The 20,076-nt window shown below is 37.9% G+C and overlaps 1 protein-coding gene across 5 annotated transcripts in view; it reads right to left on the bottom strand.

Annotated features, from left to right (window-relative positions):
• Positions 1 to 1,187: 1,187 nt before the first annotated feature.
• The window catches only part of LOC128573302 (prorelaxin H2-like), a 51,172-nt gene continuing 32,283 nt past the window's right edge, over positions 1,188 to 20,076 (bottom strand). Inside the window, exons 1-3 of one of the 5 annotated variants that reach the window (XM_053573413.1) lie at positions 5,486 to 5,502; positions 2,147 to 2,197; positions 1,200 to 1,787 (exon numbers count right to left, since the gene is read on the bottom strand). In XM_053573413.1, coding sequence (XP_053429388.1) covers positions 1,438 to 1,787; positions 2,147 to 2,165 — 369 coding nt within the window. In that variant the 5' untranslated portion in view covers positions 2,166 to 2,197; positions 5,486 to 5,502 and the 3' untranslated portion in view covers positions 1,200 to 1,437. Of the gene's footprint in view, positions 1,788 to 2,146; positions 2,198 to 5,485; positions 5,530 to 5,644; positions 5,870 to 20,076 lie in introns of those variants that run through there. The other 4 variants (XM_053573398.1, XM_053573404.1, XM_053573432.1 and 1 more) reach the window with 4 other exon arrangements.

Below are 20,076 nucleotides of genomic sequence, written 5' to 3'. Positions count from 1 at the left end.
ATGGGCTTCTTGGAAGCTACTTTTGTAAGGTATTCTGTTACTTACAGGCAACACTATCCTAACTGTTACATATGTATAAAAACAGAATATTTTACAGGAGAAATAAATTAAGCTCACAATCATCAGTCTCTCATCAGAGTTTTAGGTTGCCCTTAGTAGCACTTGAAATAGATTGAAGTAATTATTTCCGTTTCTAGTAGACAGTTAACTGCAGATTATCTATGAACCACTTAAAAAGCGGTCATTGCCATCAGAGAATGGCAATGTATATGGATTCTAATTTTAGGAGCTCTGCCTTCCATGAATTCTGTGGAAGAGCACCTGTGGGAGGAGCGACAGGCTTCTCCATCTGGCGGGGCCTCTATGTCCTGTCTGAGCTATAAGTTTGCTGGGCATTGCTCTCATTCACTTATGTCAGACAGCACTCGGCCTGGTTCTATCCAAGGTGACTTACAGTCTCTAAGGTTTTGCAATCATTTATGAGGACTCCAGGATGACTCAGTAGACCCTAGAAGTTTGGTTATGATTCGTTGCATAAGGAAATTTGAAATATGGGAATTTCTGTCCTAATCTCTTAAAATTCTGTTTATAGATATTTAATGGAGAACTTGCTATTTCAGTGCATTTTTCTATAAATGTAGGCAAACAATGCATATGTATATACATATATATATACATATATATTGAAGAAACTGGCTGAATACTAAGTTGATAACTACACAAATTTACTTTTCTATAAAGTTTTTATATCATTTCAGTTATTTTTCTTACAGAAATCGTTTGTAAATTCTGAAATAGTGAACATAAAGTGTGTTCCCTTACTAAACTAATTATTCATTTTCTTCTATGTATGTCTACTCAATTTTCTTCTTAAAATAAGCAATTGGTTTTTATTTCCCCAGGAGGGAGAGCTAAGAGTAGGATCCTAGTTTGAAAGTAATTGCATTTATATGGCCTCAACTTAACAAAATTCATTTAATTTCCAATCTGATTGTTTGCAATGAGCAGTTCAGCATGACATCAAAACCTAAAATCTTTAGGCAAGTCTAATTTTTATGGCTTTATGTATATTCGATCTAAGAGTTATTATAAATATTTTTGGTTCGTTTCCTTAAAAGGTGTTAGGCATTGTATTGTTGAGTTATTATGTATGCTTAAAGTGATGCATATTTTACTATAATTTTAAGCTAAAAGAATTAAAAAGCAATGTAATCATATTGTTAATAAAGAATACAAAAAGACTTCTCAGCACAAACATTATTATTAACAAAAACTACATAATACAAGAAATGGTTTTCACATGCCAAATGAAAAATAAAAATACAAGTAAAGATTTCTCCTATTCATATAAACAGTGGGACCTGACAGAGGCATCAGTGAAAATGTCACAAAGAATGCATGTGAACATTAGATAAGATATATATAATTAGCTTCAATTCAGCAAAATTTTAAAAGAGATTTTTTTGTACAACCAATTTCACAACATTTCTGCAATGGTGACATATGGTTCTCTCTCTTTTTTCGGGAATGAGTATCCAATCCTAAGTATTGTAATTCTGAAGGACTGTCATCTTCCGCTTCATGTTGTTTATTATGAATATTATTCTTAACTTCTTCAAAGCTAATATCTGAATCCTTTAATGTGGGTAGATATTGCTGTAGCTCTGGTAAAGGTAGATTCGTCTCAGACTGTGTTGCCTTCTGCTCCTGTGGCAAATTAGCAATGAATTCTGACATCATATTTATAGTTTCTGCATCTTTGTTGATGAAAGATGATGGTACAATTTCTGTTAAGTTATTTTAAAAAAAAGGTGTGAGAGAAACATTCATGTCAAGAAGCATAAGGAAAAACTATAAATGTTTCAATTCACAAAAAAGAAACTATTTCCTCAATATAATTAAACATTGACACAACATCAGCAAATATCCTGCTATCATAACAACATAGCTTACTTAGAGTTAAACATATTAAGGTACTATAATATTATCAAGGTTCTGCCTTCCTCCATTAGTCCCTTGTCATATATCTTCATGATCTCCTTATTGCTCTTCTCATAGTACTTTTGACTCTTCCTAACCTTAATCTCTCATCTTTCTGAAGTCAAGTTTGTCACTGAATAGTTTCACCACAGATGAGTCTTCTTACCTGACAAATTTTCTTCCATTGCTAAGGAACTTCTGAATTATGATGGTAATCCTTGAAAAAGATATTAATTATTTTAAGCTATCAATTGTTTCATGGTGGCAAGTTACTGCTTCAGGATAAAGTTGAAAAAGCAGAATTTCCAACAGCTCTAATCTAATCATCAGGAAATACAGGTATCTGATATCCCTCAAACATCTATTGAACAATTTCTCTTTCCCAGACTATTTATTTCAAATCAATAGTATTTTATAGTAAAGAGAGAAATGGGCTACAAGAACACTAACCAAGCATCACTAACTTTAGGAAGAGATTAGTGTTTACAGTGGTGTGTATGTATTAACTAATGTACTCTGTATGATGTTTGTTCCAATGGTGTGTGAGATCTATGTGTTCCCTAAGAATGGAACTTGTTCTTAAACAGCAACTCATGCTAGTTAAATATGAAGGCTGGAAGTTGGTCCAGGGACCTGGTGAAACCAGCTGACATTTTCCTCCTTTTTTATACTAATTCAGTTCAGTGGAACATTCATTAACTTTTTCCAGGTCTCTGGCATGGCCAGTCAAGAGATAAAAATAAAAAGAAAACACGTCCCCTGTCCTCAAAAAGCCTTCAGTCACTCAACCCTCTCCTAAGCTTAAGAATCACATTAACACAACTTGAGAGTTTTAGCACACAAAGAAATTAGGAACATTGATGAAGTTTAATGTGTAGGGTAAAACTGGATCAGTCCTTGTTGCTCTTCTTCATGGACAGCAAAACTGTTCTTTAGCTTATTAAGAAGGCATTACTCTTGAAATAATGGACAGAAAGAGGCCAAAAGTTAAATACCTAAGTGCCGAAGTTGAGGCCTTTTTAAACACTGATACCTACTGATCAGAGAAAACCATGAACTTTAGCTTTGCCCAGGCAGCATTGGTCCTCGAACTAATCCACTTCCTAAGAGTTCTATCAAGAGTCTCAGTTGTTCTTTTACCCAACAATAAATATCAACAGTTGGAGTTATACAAAGGTAAAAAGAAAAACCAATACTGTAGCATTTTTTGTTTTTGTTCCTAACACTCGCCTCAAAAAAGTTCTAAACTGGCAATGACGGATGAGAATTTATACCATTGTTAACTATGTCAGTACTTTTGGCATTTTCCTTCACTTAGACATCTGAAGTTTAATTCAGCTTCCTCGCAAAAATCTCTCCTTGCTCTAACTTAAACTTTTCCTTAGTTGGGGCCTTATTGAATGCTAGAAAAACTGGTGGTAAATTTCTATATACTATTAAAAAAACTCAGTCATCCAAAACAGTTGTAGTTTGAATTAAATTTTTCATAGGCTGTGTATTTTGGAGACATTTTTAAAATTATTTTTAAACTTGTTTTGAAACATTTCATTTTAGCTTATGTAGCCTCAGCTCAAAGAAAACATTCTAATCTACTTGAATTCATACAAGCACCCCTTAATCACTACACTTTGGACTCAAATCTCATGAACATAGGCCTCTTCTAATTAAAATTACATATATTTTTTAAAGTATATTTATTTTTAAAAGGGATGCAGTGAGTACTACTTGGGCACACACTATGGAGTAAAATGTTTAGCTAACAATTTCATAATATAAAACCAAACAGCAACTACATAACAGTAAAGTTCTGAAAACATTTATGAATCATGAAATATTGACATGTCCTGCCAAAAATGATTCCTACCAAGTAAGGTAAACATTTCTCTTAATCCCCACTTTTAGGCAATATCTTGTTAGGTTATTTATAGTTAAATTATGTTCTGGGTGGTGGTAAGAAAAATTTTTTTAAAATACTTTGAAAGCACAAGTCTCTTCTAAGGAAATAGAAGTTTGGCCAAATACTATGAAAGACTATTCTCAATAAACTATTTTTAACAAAGAGAAGTAACTAAAATATCCAGCAAATAATGTTTAAATATATACGGTATATTCATAATATAAAATACTAGACAGAAATTTTAAATTATGCTTTTGAAGAATAACAATGTGAGAAACTGCTCAAAGGTGAATGTTAACTAAAAATGCAGTAAGTACACATATACTTTTCCAAACATTAACATGACTTAATGTTAGTTCCTTGTTCAATATATTTTCATTTTCTCGTTAGATTCACATTTCTTCAAAGTCTTTACTATCTGAGTACTTTTCATTTTTCTCTCTGAATTAATGCTTATCTTTGTCTTTAATACACATATGAGCATTACTACCGACATATTCAGAAAAAATGAACTAAAAAAGCAAATACAATTCAGTCTGGTCTGCTCTAGATTGAATCAGTAAATTCCTGGACTCTGTGGTACTCTTCTGTTAATCTCACCCAAAAATAATGTAAAAACTGGCATTAAATAAATTACCTCTGACAAACAATTATAAAAGTAACTATAATCATACTTTAAATCTCATGAAAGAGAAGGAAATATATTCAGTGTGCACAGTGATTTTACATGAGGGTCACATATATAACATGTGCATATAGCCTATAAAGTTTACTTGTAGTTTATTATGAAGTACATGTGTGATATGAAGTATAAAACATTTATTGTTAATAATCGAGCTTGCCCTCTGTTGATTTAATATGACCAATTCCACTGATTAGCCTAATCCATACCTCTACGAATGTCCACTGCTACTTTTAACCTAGTTTTCAATTTATCTTTACAAAACAATTGGTTAAACTATTCCAGATTTGAGCTGTACTCAATTCTGTGCTCTCCCTTTAAATCAAATCCACTGCACTTTTCCAAATGCTTGAAAGGATCAAAAAAGTCTTCAACTCTGATGGTCTGAAGGGCGATCTTCGCTTGTCTGTGGTCCCCTTCCATTTCTCTTTTAGGGGAACAGGCTTTTCCTTCTCTTCCACTCCCCTCTTACAAGGGAACTTCAAGACTGGGTTCAAAGAGATGGGAGTCTAGACTCTCTCTCCCTTTTGGAATGCTTTTGTTTTGTTTTTTTAAAATATCATTTCCGATGGCCTAGGCCACAGTTTAGCTATTTGACAAAGGAAGAGAGTCATCCCGTCCCGGTTCCGGGATGTTAGCAGAGCTCTCAGAGTTCTGCCCCTTTCTTCCCTATTGGAGACGCGGGTCTAGGATCCCGGCGCCCGCGCTCCCGCCGTCCGTCGGTTCAGCTTCCCCGCGGGGCCGGGAGAGCGCCACGTCCTGCGGGTCTCTGGGCAGCGCCTCCTGCTCTGTGGCGTCCCCTCCGCCCCTGCCCTAGCTGCCAGCTGACCATGGCGCTAACCCCTCTCAGGCGAGGCTGATTCCTACTCTCGCAGTTGCCTCTCTTGTGAGATTCCCGTGAGACCCTTTCATTAAAAACTCCTTACTGGGAAGAAGCTCAAACTTCAGGTACCAGCTATGGCGGAGTAGGGCTGAGAGCGAGAAGCCAGTGAGATCGCGAGCTGGGCAGGGGCCGTTCTAATTGGTCAGCAGTCCAAGGGCAACCAATGGGAAATGCGGAAAGGTTGGGGGGCGGGAGCTCTCACCTGAGAGTGGTTCAGATCCCGGTTGGTGCTCTGTCTGGCTCTTAGTTCCTCTGAACGACGTCAATCCGCAAACCTCAATCCGAATGCTTATTAGTCGGCGGCCACATGCTACAATAATTTGGTTCAGGTCCTCCCTCTTATCCATTTCTGCCCTGGAAATTTGGCTCAGTAGCAGCCAGACTCCTAACAGGTGGAACAAGAGCAGGCAAGGCATCTTAGGCCTGGTCTCCAGCTCTGGGCTTTTCAACCTTGTCCTAGGAACTGAACTGTTGTCATCTACCGACCTGTGCCTGTGCACCTTTCTGGGCTTTTTGCTGCTTTCCCTATCAGTCCCAACCAGGCTTTTATATCCCTTGCACTGTCACTCAGCTCTTAATAGTTCCAGCTCCACCTCTTCCCCAACCACCTCCCCAGAATTTTCTCCCTTGGCCCATTGTTCTCCACTTATCCATTTACCCATCCTTCTGTCCCTGGCCCTACATGTTACCCTTTCTTACCCTCAAACCATTCTGAATACTTACATAAAGTTCCTTATGTGTATGAAGGCTTCCCTTTTTTTTCAGATTAAGGCAATGGCCATTACAAGAGATTACATAAACAAAAATAAAATTTAGATCACCTATATTCATACAATCCAGTTTGCCGGTGTGAAAATTTGCTGCATAACTTTCTAAACGAAGTAAAATTATAGATAGATTAATTAATATAGTGTCTAGTATATCAGTCCATAAATATAGTGTATGGATACTGGATGAATATAGAAATTGTGAATGAGGGCGAGAACTGATGACTTTTAACATGAATCCTTTTTTCAAGAAAACATTGAAATTGCCAGTAACTTCACTTTAGGTCTGTTCAATAATGTCTTAAATTTACAACATACTTTCTCCATTGGACTTTCCTTCTTCTTCTCTGGGAGACGGTTTGAATGTAACCAGTTATCTCAACATTTTCATTTGAAATTCTACTCCATAGCTCTAGAAACTGGAGAAAATACACAGACAGAGACAAAAAAGATAAAAAGCAGTGAAATCCCACAATCCCAGAAAGAATACTTTGTCAACACATTTAAAATTGTATGTATGTATATTTGATAAGAGTTAATATTTAATATCTTTTAATTTAACTTTTTAAAAAATCCAGCATAATTTGGGCTAATATGCTTAGTAAACAGCTCTTCTAGATGTACTGTCAACTCTTAAATGCAAATAGCTTCCTTTTTTCAAGACTTAATTTGCTTGTGTTCATAATCTACACTGGATTAGTTTAGCTCCACCAGGAAAACTGGAGATGTACAGAAAGTTAGGGTAGCTTTGAAGTAGAGTAATAACTCAACAATCTCCTTGTTACAGATATACATATGGAATCAAAGAATTCTAATATCTAGATGCCTGCTAATTTCAATGGGGCCCACTCAGCACTGGGTAATTGTTAAGCATTGTGTAATTATTCAAAATGTTCCTGATCAAAGCTATGGAATGGGCAGAGGCAGCACTTTTAATTGTATTTTCACTAAGATAAGCAGTTTTGTAGATGATTCTCAAAAAAAGTTTGAAGTCACCTTTGTGGGCTGGCAGTCCTTGCAAAAATAACCCATGTGCAAGGCCGCCTTATAAAGTAATTGCTCTTTTGAAAATATAAATTTCCAGGGACATGTTAAATTTTCACTTGGCCTACATAACTTTATGGAGTCTTCACAATTATATAGTGAAGAAACAAATTGAGAGTGGTTCTGTACATTTCCACTGCAACTTTGGCCAGATGTGTGCTAGGAGTGGGCTTACCTACTGCTAAGAGTTACCAGCAAATGCAGAATTCACAGCTGTTATTGGCTCAACTAAAAGGCATTTAATGTCCTTTTTAAAAAAAAAAAAAAGAAAGAAAGAAAGAAACCTTTTTAAGGAGAAAAAACAAATGTGTCCATGCATATAGCTGACAGACCTGGAATTCCACCCATGTCTACTGGATTTCAAAGCCCACTTTCTTTGGTTCCATTGTATCCAGTGGATCCAGTTTTAATTGGAGTTAATCTGAAAGGGAAGGTTAATAAGTGAGATTATTATCTTTCAAAGACTCATTGCAGGTACAAGAGCAGCAACTCTTTCGGCTATTAAGTGCTAGACCTGATTTCCCAATGCCTCTTAAAGATAGCTATGTCCATGTGACACAGTTTTGGTCAATACAACGTAAGCAGTAGAGGTTTCTGGCAAAACCTTTGTTTTTGTGGTTCAAGCTCTAAGATTTCTTGTTTCCCCCTTCCTTTCTTACTTAAAACAGATGCTGAAAATGGGAGGTGAAGCAGTCCTCTTGCCTGCTGGCAGCCAGCTGGCATCATTCAGAGAATAACCAGGATTGAATGGCTATTCCCTAGGCTCTTATGAGTCAATGTTTTTAAGGGTTTTTTGTTATTTATTGAGGACACAATCCTAACTGAATATGTGTGTGTATAGATATATGTGTATCTAATTATATATGCAGAATAAATTTCTTATTTGAGAAATAAATTAAACTTATAATTATCTGTTTCTTAGAGTTTTAGCCATAGGTTAAAAGCACTTGGATTAGACATTCTAAAGATTTAAGTTAATTATTTAAGTGTTTATACTAGATGGTTTACCTCAATCTTTATTCTACAGAAAAACAAGTTATATAATAAGTTGCAGCAAATACAGATTCTGGGAATAGGATCCCTGCCTCCAGGGACTTTGTGGAAGAGAGGTTGAGGGATATGAGTCCAGGCAGGTCTAGAGAGTTGCTTTCTGTGTTTGGGGGTACACAATTGTCCTGTCCAAACTCCAAGTCTCCTGGGTATTGCCCTCCTTCTTCTGGGTGGAATCTCCATGTCATTGAGCACTTGTCCCGGCTTTGTCCCACATGGCAGATGGCCTCTGAGTTTTTGTAGACCTTTATTGAATCCTTTGCTCATGGCCTTCTACCTGCTCCACCTTCCAGCCTCCATTGTGTGCAGGAGGGGTTGGCCAGCAGTTCTAAGAGGAACTTACTTTGTTAAAGATAGGAAAGTCTGCTTTTTTATATTTCAACACTAATCTCTTTCTCTTGCTTTATATTTTCTACCAAATTCTCATTGTTTTCTCTCATCTTTCAACAGCAGGTGATCCTTACCTGATCCCAATAACAAACAAGGCTGTGATGGATCAATTTTTCCACCTATATTTTCCATTATTTCAGTGATATTCAAGAAAGAAAGAGAGGTAAACACGTATTTTTTCAGGCATCCTGAGTCAGAAATAAGTGCTGACTCTACCTCATAGGCACCTTTGGAGCCTCTCCAGGCACTTGTGTTCCCCTCAGGTTATTGTGCTGCTTTATCCAGAAGAATCAAACAAACAAATGAAGGGAAATTGTGATCTTCAAAATGTCTTCCTGTCAGCAAACCATTGGAAGTCTCTTGACTAAGAGACAAGGAACTATAAAGAACTTCATTGTTTTCCCTCACATCTTTCTTGTATTCAAATAATAGCATGTATGCTTAAGGAAAATTGAGAAAGAATCACCTCCAGCTAGATCTGGCAGCCCCAGTAATCATTCAACAGGCCCCAGAGAAGTAAAATGAATAAATACAATGTAACTGTTTGCCTTTCTTGTGGTTTGTGGCTTTACTGTTGTGCTGGGTGCTGGCTCTCATGTGTGACCCCCAGTTTCTGTCCACACAATCTAGCCAATTCCACAACCACACTTAGAATACCACAAGGCCCCCTATGTCACTGACCCTGGCTCCCATATCTAATTTTAGGTTTAAATTGACGTCAAGGCATTGAGTTGTCATCTGTGGCGTAAGGCCTGACCTTAATCCCCAATGTTATGTGCTGCCTTGAAATCTGGTAATATTGGGAGAATTTTAAATGGTCTGACCACCAGTTTCCCTCCCTCTGCTCCTGCAGGTAAGGTCCTTGAGCCAAGTGACCCTCTTTGTCAAGAGAACCAAGCAGAGTTCGAGCTTATCCCAGAGTAATGACTTTTATTTCTCTGACAGCCCACAGAACTAATCAAAGAAGCCACTCGCATCTTTTCATGGTAACCAGGGGTCACCTTGCTTTTTTGACACTACAAAGCCTGCCTCACACAGCCCCTGCTTGTTCAGTCTGTTCCCAACTGCAATTCCCATCTTGTTAGTATATGTAATTAACAAATTGCTGTCAAATTCATTTGTCAGTGTCAGTTTCAAATGTATAAGTACATAACCCTCCAGTTATTCAGGGTAGGAGTCCCGCCCTCTCCAACAGGAGATCGGAGGAGATTAAAACAGTCAACACTACAACATATCTCCTCCCTTTCTTCTTACCAGAGCAGCAGAAGACTTACTTCAGACCACGTAACGTATTCTATAGTTCTCAGGATTTCTTCTCTATTTTTTCCAGATCATTTCTTATTCTCTGCTCAGTGTTGACAGAAAATGAGTCTCTGTGAAGGAGAAGTTATGATCCTTTTGTAACCCCTTTATGGGTTTCCTATTTACCTGGACCCATAGTTGCCTTATACAAGGTCTTCAAGATGCCCTCTTCCTACTTCCACTCTGCAGCATTTTCCTTGCCATGTTCCACAACTGAGTCTTACTGACTCACTGGCAGTACATCCACATTCCATGCTTTCCTTGTCTTTGCTGCCTTCTTTTTTTTTGCCTCTATCTGTCCTTTCTCTGCTCTCCCCTTCCCTAACCCCCCACTGTGACCTGAATTGTCATTAATTGTCCTTATGTCAAAATTGAGTACATAGGATTCATGCTTCTCCATTCTTGTGATGCTTTACTAAGACTAATGTCTTCCACGTCCATCCAGGTTAATACGAAGGATGTAAAGTCTCCATTTTTTAATGGCTGAATAGTATTCCATGGTATACATATACCACAGCTTGTTAATCCATTCCTGGGTTGGTGGGCATTTAGGCTGTTTCCACATTTTGGCGATTGTAAATTGAGCTGCAATAAACAGTCTAGTACAAGTGTCCTTATGATAAAAGGATCTTTTTCCTTCTGGGTAGATGCCCAGTAATGGGATTGCAGGATCAAATGGGAGGTCTAGCTGAGTGTTTTGAGGTTTCTGCATACTTCCTTCCAAAAAGGTACTAGTTTGCAGTTCCATCGGCAGTGTAAAAATGTTTCTTTCTCTCCACATCCACGCCAGCATCTGCAGTTTTGAGACTGTGATGTGGGCCATTCTTGCTGGGGTTAGATGATATCTCAGGGTGGTTTTGATTTGCATTTCTCTAATATCTAGGGATAATGAACTTTTTTTTATGTTTTTTAGCCATTTGTCTGTCTTCTTTAGAGAAGGTTCCATTCATGTCTCTTGCCCATTGATTTATGGGATTGTTGGCTTTTTTCATGTGGATTAATTTGAGCTCTCTATAGATCCTAGTTATCAAGCTTTTGTCTGATTCAAAATATGCAAATATCCTTTCCCATTGTGTAAGTTGTCTATTTGCTTTGGTTGTCTCCTTAGCTGTACAGAAGCTTTTCAGTTTAATGAAGTCCCATTTGTTTATTTTTGTTGTTGGAATTGCCATGAAGTCTTTCCCCAGGCCAATATCTTCCAGTGTTTTTCCTATGCTTTCTTTGAGGATTTTTATTGTTTCATGCCTTAAATTTAAGTCCTTTATCCATCTTGAATCAATTTTTGTGAGTGGGGAAAGGTGTGGGTACAGTTTCAGTCTTTTTACATGTGGATATCCAGTTCTCCTGGCACCATTTATTGAATAGGGAGTCTTTTACCCAAGGTATGTTCTTGTTTGGTTTATCAAAGATTAGGTGGTTGTAAGATGTTAGTTTCATTTCCTGGTTTTCTATTTGATTCCAGGTGTCTATGTCTCTATTTTTGTGCCACTACCATGCTGTCTTGACCACCATGGCTTTGTAGGACAGCCTAAAATCTGGTATGGTGATGCCCTCAGCTTTATTTTTATTGCTAAGAACTGCCTTAGCTATATGGGGTTTTTTCTGGTTCCATACAAAACACAGAATCATTTTTTCCAAATCTTGAAAGTACAATGTTGGTATTTTAATAGGAATGGCATTGAATAGGTAGATTGCTTTGGGAAGTATAGACATTTTAACAGTGTTGATTCTTCCCATCCATGAGCATGGTATGTTCTTCCATTTGTTAATATCCTCTGCTATTTCCTTTCTGAGGATTTCATAATTTTCTTTATAGAGGTCCTTCACCTCCTCCGTTAGGTATATTCCCAGGTATTTCATTTTCTTTGAAACTATGGTGAAGGGAGTTGTGTCCTTAATTGGCTTCTCATCTTTTTTTTTTTTTTTTTTTTTGTAGAGACAGAGTCTCACCCTATGGCCCTCAGTAGAGTGCCATGGCCTCACACTGCTCACAGCAACCTACAACTCCTGGTCTTAGGCGATTGTCTTGCCTCAGCCTCCCGAGCAGCTGGGACTACAGGCGCCCACCACAATGCCCGGCTATTTTTTTTTTTTTTTTTGGTTGCAGTTTGGCTGGGGCTGGGTTTGAACCCACCACCCTCGGTATATGGGGGCGGCGCCCTACCAACTGAGCCACAGGCACCGCCCTAGCCTCTCATCTTGACTGTTACTGGCGTATACAAAGGCTGCTGAGTTGTGGACACTGATTTTATATTCTGAGACATTATTGTATTTTCTGATGACTTCCAGGAGTCTTGTGGTTGAGTCTTTTGGATTCTCTAAGTATCATGTCATCAGCAGAGAGGGAGAGTTTGACCTCCTCTGTTCCCATTTAGATTCCCTTTATTTCCTTGTCTTGCCTAATTGTATTGGCTAGAACTTCCAGCACCATGTTGAATAGTAAAGGTGACAGAGGACAACCTTGTCTGGTTCCAGTTCTAAGAGGAAAAGCTTCCAGTTTTACTCCATTCAGTAAAATATTAGCTGTGGGTTTGTCATAGATAGCTTCAAGCAGTTTCAGAAATGTGCCACCTATGCCTACACACTTCAGTGTTCTAATTAGAAAAGGATGCTGGATTTTATCAAATGCTTTTTCTGCATCTATTTAGAGGATCATATGATCTTTATTTTTGCCTCTATTAATATGGTGGATAACGTTTATGGACTTGTGTATGTTAAACCAGCCTTGCATCCCTGGGATGAAACCTACTTGATCCTGATGTATGACTTTTTTTTTTTTTTTTTGTAGAGACAGAGTCTCACCGTACTGCCCTCGGGTAGAGTGCCGTGGCGTCACACGGCTCACAGCAACCTCTAACTCTTGGGCTTATGCGATTCTCTTGCCTCAGCCTCCAGAGCAGCTGGGACTACAGGTGCCCGCCACAACGCCCGGCTATTTTTTGTTGTTGTTGTTGCAGTTTGGCTGGGGCTGGGTTTGAACCCGCCACCCTCGGCATATGGGGCCGGCGCCCTACTCACTGAGCCACAGGCGCTGTAATCTATTGGCTAGGATTTTGATGAGAATTTTTGCATCTATATTCATGAGTGAAATTGGTCTGAAATTCTCCTTTTTGGTTGGGTCTTTTCCTGGTTTGGATATCAGGGTGATGTTTGCTTCATAGAATGTATTGGGGAAGATTCCTTCCTCCTCAATTTTTTGGAATAATTTCTGCAGTACAGGAATAAGCTCTTCCTTGAAGGTTTGATAGAATTCTGGTGTGAAGCCATCTGGACCAGGGCATTCTTTTTTGTTGGAAGCTTTTTTATTGTTTCTTTAATCTCAGTGCTTGAAATTGTTCTGTTCAGGAGCTCTATTTCTTCCTGGCTAAGTCTAGGGAGACAGTGTGATTCCAAATATTGATCCATTTCCTTCACATTGTCAAAATTCTGGGCACAGAGTTTCGGGTAGTATTTGGAGATGATGTCTTGTATCTCTGTGGGATCAGTTGTTATTTCCCTTTATCATTTCTGATTGAGGTTACTAGAGATTTTACTTTTCTATTTGTAGTTAGTCTGGCCAATGGTTTACCTATTTTATTTATTTTTTCAAAAAACCACTCCTTGTTTCATTAATTTTCTGAATGATTCTTTTGTTTTCAATTTCACTGATCTCTGATTTGATTTTGGATATTTCTTTTCTTCTACTGGATTTAGGCTTAGATTGTTCTTTTTTCAATTCCATAAGATGACTTGTAGGTTTGTTGATGGGTTATCTTTCTGTTTTTCAAATGTAGGCATCTAAAGGGATAAATTTTCCTCTCAAAACTGCCTTTGCAGTATCCCACAGGTTTTGGTAGCTTGTGTCTTCAGCGTTGTTATGCTCAAGGAAGTTAATGATTTCCTGTTTTATTTCTTCCTGCACCCATCTGTTATTCAACAGAAGATTGTTTAATTTCCATGCCTTAGTGTGGGGTCGAGCGTTTTTGTTAGCATTGAGTTTCACCTTTAGTGCCTTATGGTCTGAGAAAATACAAGGTAAAATTTCAATTCTTTTGATTCTGTTGATATTTGTTTTGTGTCCCAGGATATGATCAATCTTGAAAAATGTTCCATGGGTGATGAGAAGAATGTATATTCTTTATCTTTGGGATGGAGTGTTCTGTATGCATCTATCAAGCACAGTTGTTCTAGGGTCTCATTTAAATCTCTTATATCTTTGTTTAATTTCGTTTAGAGGATCTGTCCAGCTCTGTAAGAGGATTGTTAAAGTCCCCTGTTATTATGGTATTATTGGATATCATATTGCTCAGACTGAGTAAGGTCTGTTTCAATAATGTAGGAGCATTTAAATTGCATGCATAAATATTTAGAATTGAAATGTCTTCTTGTTGTGTTTTTCCCTTGACTAATATAAAGTGACCATCTTTGTCTTTTTTGACTTTATTTGATTTGAATCCATGTGTATCTGAAAATAAGATTGCAACTCCTCTTTTCTTCTGAATTCCATTTGCCTGAAAAATTGTCTTCCAACCTTTCACTCAGAGTTTTAATTTGTCTTTTGAAGCCAGGTGTGTTTCTTGCAGACAGCGAATGGATGGCTTGTGTTTTTTAATCCAGTCAGCCAATGTATGTCTCTTCAGTGGAATTCAAGCCATTAACATTTATTGAGATAATTGATAAGTGTGGTAGTATTCTATTCATCTTACTTTCTGAGAGTCCATTGCTTAGTTTTATCTTTTGCATTAGTGTGGAAGTTATGTTCTGTCCTTTAATTTCTTAGTTCTTAGTTTGCTGATGATCCATTGTGATGGTCAGTGTGTAGAACAGGTTGAAGTATTTCCTGTAGAGCTAGTCTTGTTGTGGTGAATTTCCTCAATGTTTGTATATCCGTAAATGATTTGATTTCTCCAATAATTTTAAAGTTTAGCTTAGCAGGGTATAGAATTCTGGGCTGGAAATTGTTCTGTTTAAGTAGATTAAAGGTAGATGACCATTGTCTTCTTGCTTGGAAAGTTTCATTAGAGAAGTCTGTGGTCACTCTGATGGATTTGCCCCTGTAGGTCAACTGGCGCTTACTCCTGGCAGCTTGCAGCATCTTTTCTTTTGTCTTGACTTTGGACAGGTTCATCACAATGTGTCCTGGAGAAGCTCAATTAGAGTTCAGGTGACCTGGGGTCTCAAATCCCTCTGAAAACAGTGTGTCAGAAACTTTGGTGATATTTGAGAAATTTTCATTTATAATATTCTGTAGTTTCGCTTCCATTCCTCTGGGGCATTCTTCCCCTTCTGGGATTCCTTTAACTCATATATCAGAATGCTTCATAAAGTCCCATAATTCTGTCAATGAACGTTCTGCTTTCTCTCTCTTCTTTTCTGCCTCTTTAACTATCTGAGTTATCTCAAGAACTTTGTCCTCTACCTCTGAAATTCTTTCTTCTGCATGGTCTAACCTGTTGCTGATACTTTCCATTACATCTTTAAGTTCCCTAATTGACTGCTTCAGTTTCTTCAGCTTCGTTATATCCTTTCTATATTCGTCATATCGTTTATCTCTTATTTGATTCTGTTTTTGGATTTCCTTTTGGTTATTTTCCACTTTATTAGTAGTTTCCTTCATTGTTTCCATTATTTCCTTCATTGTTTTCATCATGTGTGTTCTAAATTCCCTTTCTGTCATTCCTAACATTTCTTTATAGGTGGAATCCTCTGCAGTAGCTACCTCATGGTCCCTCGGCGGGGTTGTTCTGGACTGGTTCTTCATGTTGCCTGGAGTTTTCTGCTGATTCTTCCTCATGAGTGATTTCTTTTATCTGTTTCCTTGCCCTAATTTTCCTTTCACTTCCTCTTGCTCTTTAAGTTCCTGTGCCTGTGGACTAAGGTTTCGATGAGTCCTTTTGGTATAGGACCAGGATGATGAGAAGGTTGAAGAGCAAGAAGGGAGAAAAGAAAGAAAAAGAAAGAAAGAAAGAAAGAAAGAAAGAAAGAAAGAAAGAAAGAAAGAAAGAAAGAAAGAAAGAAAGAAAGAAAGAAAGAAAGAAAGAAAGAAAGAAAGAAAAGAAAAGAAAATAGAGAAAGATAGGGTGGTGGGTAAAAGGGAATATTGACTAAAAGAAGAGAGGCACAGAAAGAGGGAGACAAAGCAATATAGGTGTGCAGTAGGGTACTTTGACACAATCTTTAAAAAACCCCAATCTCTGGGGGTGCCTGGTTGGGTGGTTCCCTTGAGGTTAGCAGCTCTTTGCTAAGCTGACCACACACAGTACCCCACCTCCACCAAGTAGAGAGGAAAGACAAAAATGCTATAAATCAAACCAAAACAAGCAAACAGAAAACTTTATGGGATAAAATTGGGTGAAAACCCAAATAATAGGGGTAGAAACACTAGCAAAAATGAAATTCTAATTATTGAAAGAGGCAGCAATGGGACATTGTATTTAAACTAGAAAAATGGAGAAAGAAAAGAAAGAAAGAAAATCTGTAAGGAAAAGGTTGAAATTAAAAAACAAAACAACAAAATAAACAAAAAACAAACAAACAAAAAACAATCAAAAACAAAGCAGTATATATATCTTGTTGAATATTGTCTGGGCAACAGGTGGTTCTCTGGGGTTTGAGATGTTTATCACAATGCTGATACGACTGGAGGCCCATGCTGATTTCTCAAACCCCACAGGGTGGAGACCCTAAATCTCTCTTTAGCCCTCTTAAAAGGCACTTTAAACTTATAAACTTTGCTAAGCAGAAGCTTTCCCAGGAAAGTGCTTGTTGCTGGGATCACTGCTGAAGTGGCTATCCACTTACCTAGTGTGCCAAAACCGGTCTCACTCTGCACCTTAGGGTTAAGGCTGTAAGGCTGCTCAGTCCCCGCCTTTAGGCTGCTCAGTCATTAGGTTACTAGCTCCTGCCCGGTCCTTACTCTGCAACCCTGAGGGCAGAGCTTGGCAGGGAAGTTCTCTCACAATGGCTCCCTGCGGCCCACAGCCAAACAGTATTAGCTCCGTCCAGCTCAGCAGCTCAGTCTGGGGCCCTGGACAAAGTTCTCCGCACTCCCGCTCAGGCTCTCCTCAAGGCAGTTCAACTGAGTGCCAATTCCAAAAACACCAAAACAGTTCACAGGTATGGCCTTTCCAGTTTGCAGCCTCACTGCTGCTTGTACTTACAGCTGCTGGCGGGATTAGGTCGATCAAACACACATAACCACTTGCCAGTTTTCCACTGTTTTTGTCCTCCTCTTGGGGTCCAGAAGTCCCTTGCTGACTCCCTGTATCCTCAGAGGGATGATTACAGGCAGATCCCACCAGCCAGAGATGCCTGGAGTCTTTATCTCCCCAGACTCACAGTGCCCAGTTGCAGGGAAGCTGTTACTCGGCCGCCATCTTGTTCTCCCCAGGATTTGGGCTTTCTTTTGAGAGGAGAAAGCACAAGGCAGGAGAAAGGTCTATATTGGACAAATGTCTAGCTAATCACGGTTCTAGAGAGGGCTCAAGGGTGATCCCCAGGATATGATGCCTAAAGTTGCTATACACCTGTGTGGCCAGGCTTTTGAATAGGCATAAATTCTCAATCCCTTTGGGTAAATACCAAGGCCCATGATCATCCTTAACAGTATTTGGTGTGGCCAATGTTCAGAATTTTGGCCATTCTAATAGTTGTGTATTTCATTGTTTCAGTTTACATTTCCCTGATAACATAAGATGTGGAGCATCTTTTCATGTGCTCATCTGCCATCTGCATATCTTCTTTTTTGAGGAGCTGTTAAGTTCTTTGATCCAGTTTTAAAGAAGTTGTTTTCTGATTGAGTTTTAAAATTTGTTTTTATATTTTGAAGAAAAAGTCCTTTATCAGATAATCTTTTGAAAATATTTTTTCCCAATCTGTGACTTGTTATTTCATTTTCTTCATAATGTATTTTGTATACCAAGAAATTTTTAACTTTATTAAAGTTAGTAGACTTATTAAAGTCTAGTTTATCAGTTCATTTTCTTATAGATTATACCTTTGGTATAGTATCTAAAAAATCATGACCAAACCCTACTTTTACATTTTATTTTCAGGTCTGTGATATACTGTGAGTTAATTTTTATGGAGGTCATAAGATATATGCTTAGATTCTTTTTTTCTTTTTTTTTTTTTTTTTTTTTTTGCATTTTGATGTCCAGTTGTTCCAACACCATTTTTTTTGGCGGTCTATCTTTTCTCCAATAGATTGCCTTTGCTCCTTTGTTAAAGATTAGTTGACTCTTAGAGATCTAAAAATAGACCTGCCATTCGATCCTATAATTCCTTTACTGGGTATATACCCAGAAGACCAAAAATCACAATATAACAAAGACATCTCTACTAAAAATAGAAAAACTAGCTGGGTATTGTAGCAGATGCCTATAGTCCCAGCTATTTGGGAGATTGGAGGCAAAAGGATTGCTCAAACCCAAGAGTTTGAGGTTACTGTGAGCTATGATGCCAAGGCACTCAACCCCAGGTAACAGAGTGAGATTCTATCTCAAAAATAAATAAATAAATATCATATACATTGTGATTATGTTGTCATTCTTATTTAGTTCAAACTATTTCTAAATTTCTCTTGAGATTATTTTCTTTTTTTTGTTTGAAAATATTAATGGGGTACAAGTGTTTTTTCTTACATGGATGAATTCCATAATGCTGGTCAGGGCTTTTAGTGTATTCACAGCAGAGTAACATACATTATACCCAATAGGTAAGCTTTTAATACCTCCCCCTCACACTGTTCCCTTTTTAGTTTTCAATGTTCTTTACACCTCAGTATGACTGGTGTGGGCATTGTTTAGCTCTCACTTTTTTTATATATATATATTTAAAAGATGTATTTATTTATTTATTTTTAGAGACAGAGTCTTACTTGGTTGCCTTCAGTAGAGTGCCATGGCATCATAGCCCACAGCAACCTCAAATTCTTGGGCTTGAGCTCAAGTGATTCTCCTGCCTCAGCCTCCCAAGTAGCTGGGACTACAGTCACCTGCCACGATGCCTGGCTATATTTTATTTTTATTATTTTTTTTATACATTAATGCATTTATGGGATACAATGTGCTGATTTCATATACAATTTGGAATGCTTACATCATAATGGTTAATATAACCTTCACCTCATTTACTTAATTATTGTGTTAAGACATTTATACTCTGTACTTAATAGATACAACATATACCCTTGTAATATGCACCATAGGTGTGATCCCACCATTCACCCTCCCTCTATCTGACCTCCCCCTTCCATTCTTGAGAAACTTTACTAAGTATCTCCCACTCTTGAGATACTTTACTAAGTAGAATATATTCCAGCTCCATCCATGTAAATGTAAAAGAGGTAAAGTCTCCATCTTTTTTAAGGCTGCATAATATTCCATGGTATGCATATACCACAATTTATTAATCCATTCATGGGTTGATGGGCACTTGGGCTTCTTCCATGACTTGGCTATTTTGAATTGAGCTTCACTGAACAATCTGGTGCAAATATCTTTGTTATAAAGTGATTTTTGGTCTTTTAGATATACATCTAGTAGAGGAATTGCAGGATCAAATGGCAGGTCTACTTTTAGATCCCTGAGTATTCTCCATACTTCTTTCCAAAAGGGATGTATTGGCTTGCACTTCCACCAGCAGTGCAGAAGTGTTCCCTTTTCTCCACATTCCCACCAACATCTGTAGTTTTGGGATTCTCCATACTTCTTTCCAAAAGGAATGTATTAGATTGCATTCCCACCAGCAGTGCAAAAGTGTTCCCTTTTATCCACATCCACGCCAACGTCTGTAGTTTTGGGATTTTGTTATGTGAGCGACTCTTACTGGAGTTAGATGATATCTCAAAGTGGTTTTGATTTGCATTTCTCTGATGAGTAAAGATGTTGAACATTTTTTCATGTCTGTAGGCCATGCATCTATCTTCTTCAGAGAAGCTTCTGTTCAAGTCCATTGCCCACAATGAAATGAGATTACTTGTTCTTTTCTTATTAATAAGTTTGAGTTCTCTGTGGATTCTGGTTATCAAACCTTTTTTAGAAGCATAACCTGCAAATATCATCTCCCATTCTGAGGGGAGTCTGCTTGCTTTACTTAATGT

The sequence above is a fragment of the Nycticebus coucang genome, chromosome 2 (genome assembly GCF_027406575.1).
Source record: "Nycticebus coucang isolate mNycCou1 chromosome 2, mNycCou1.pri, whole genome shotgun sequence".
In the NCBI taxonomy this organism is placed as follows: Eukaryota; Metazoa; Chordata; class Mammalia; order Primates; family Lorisidae; genus Nycticebus; species Nycticebus coucang.
The sequence above is the reverse complement of the archived record's forward strand: the minus strand, read 5'-3'. Positions and strand labels throughout refer to the sequence as shown.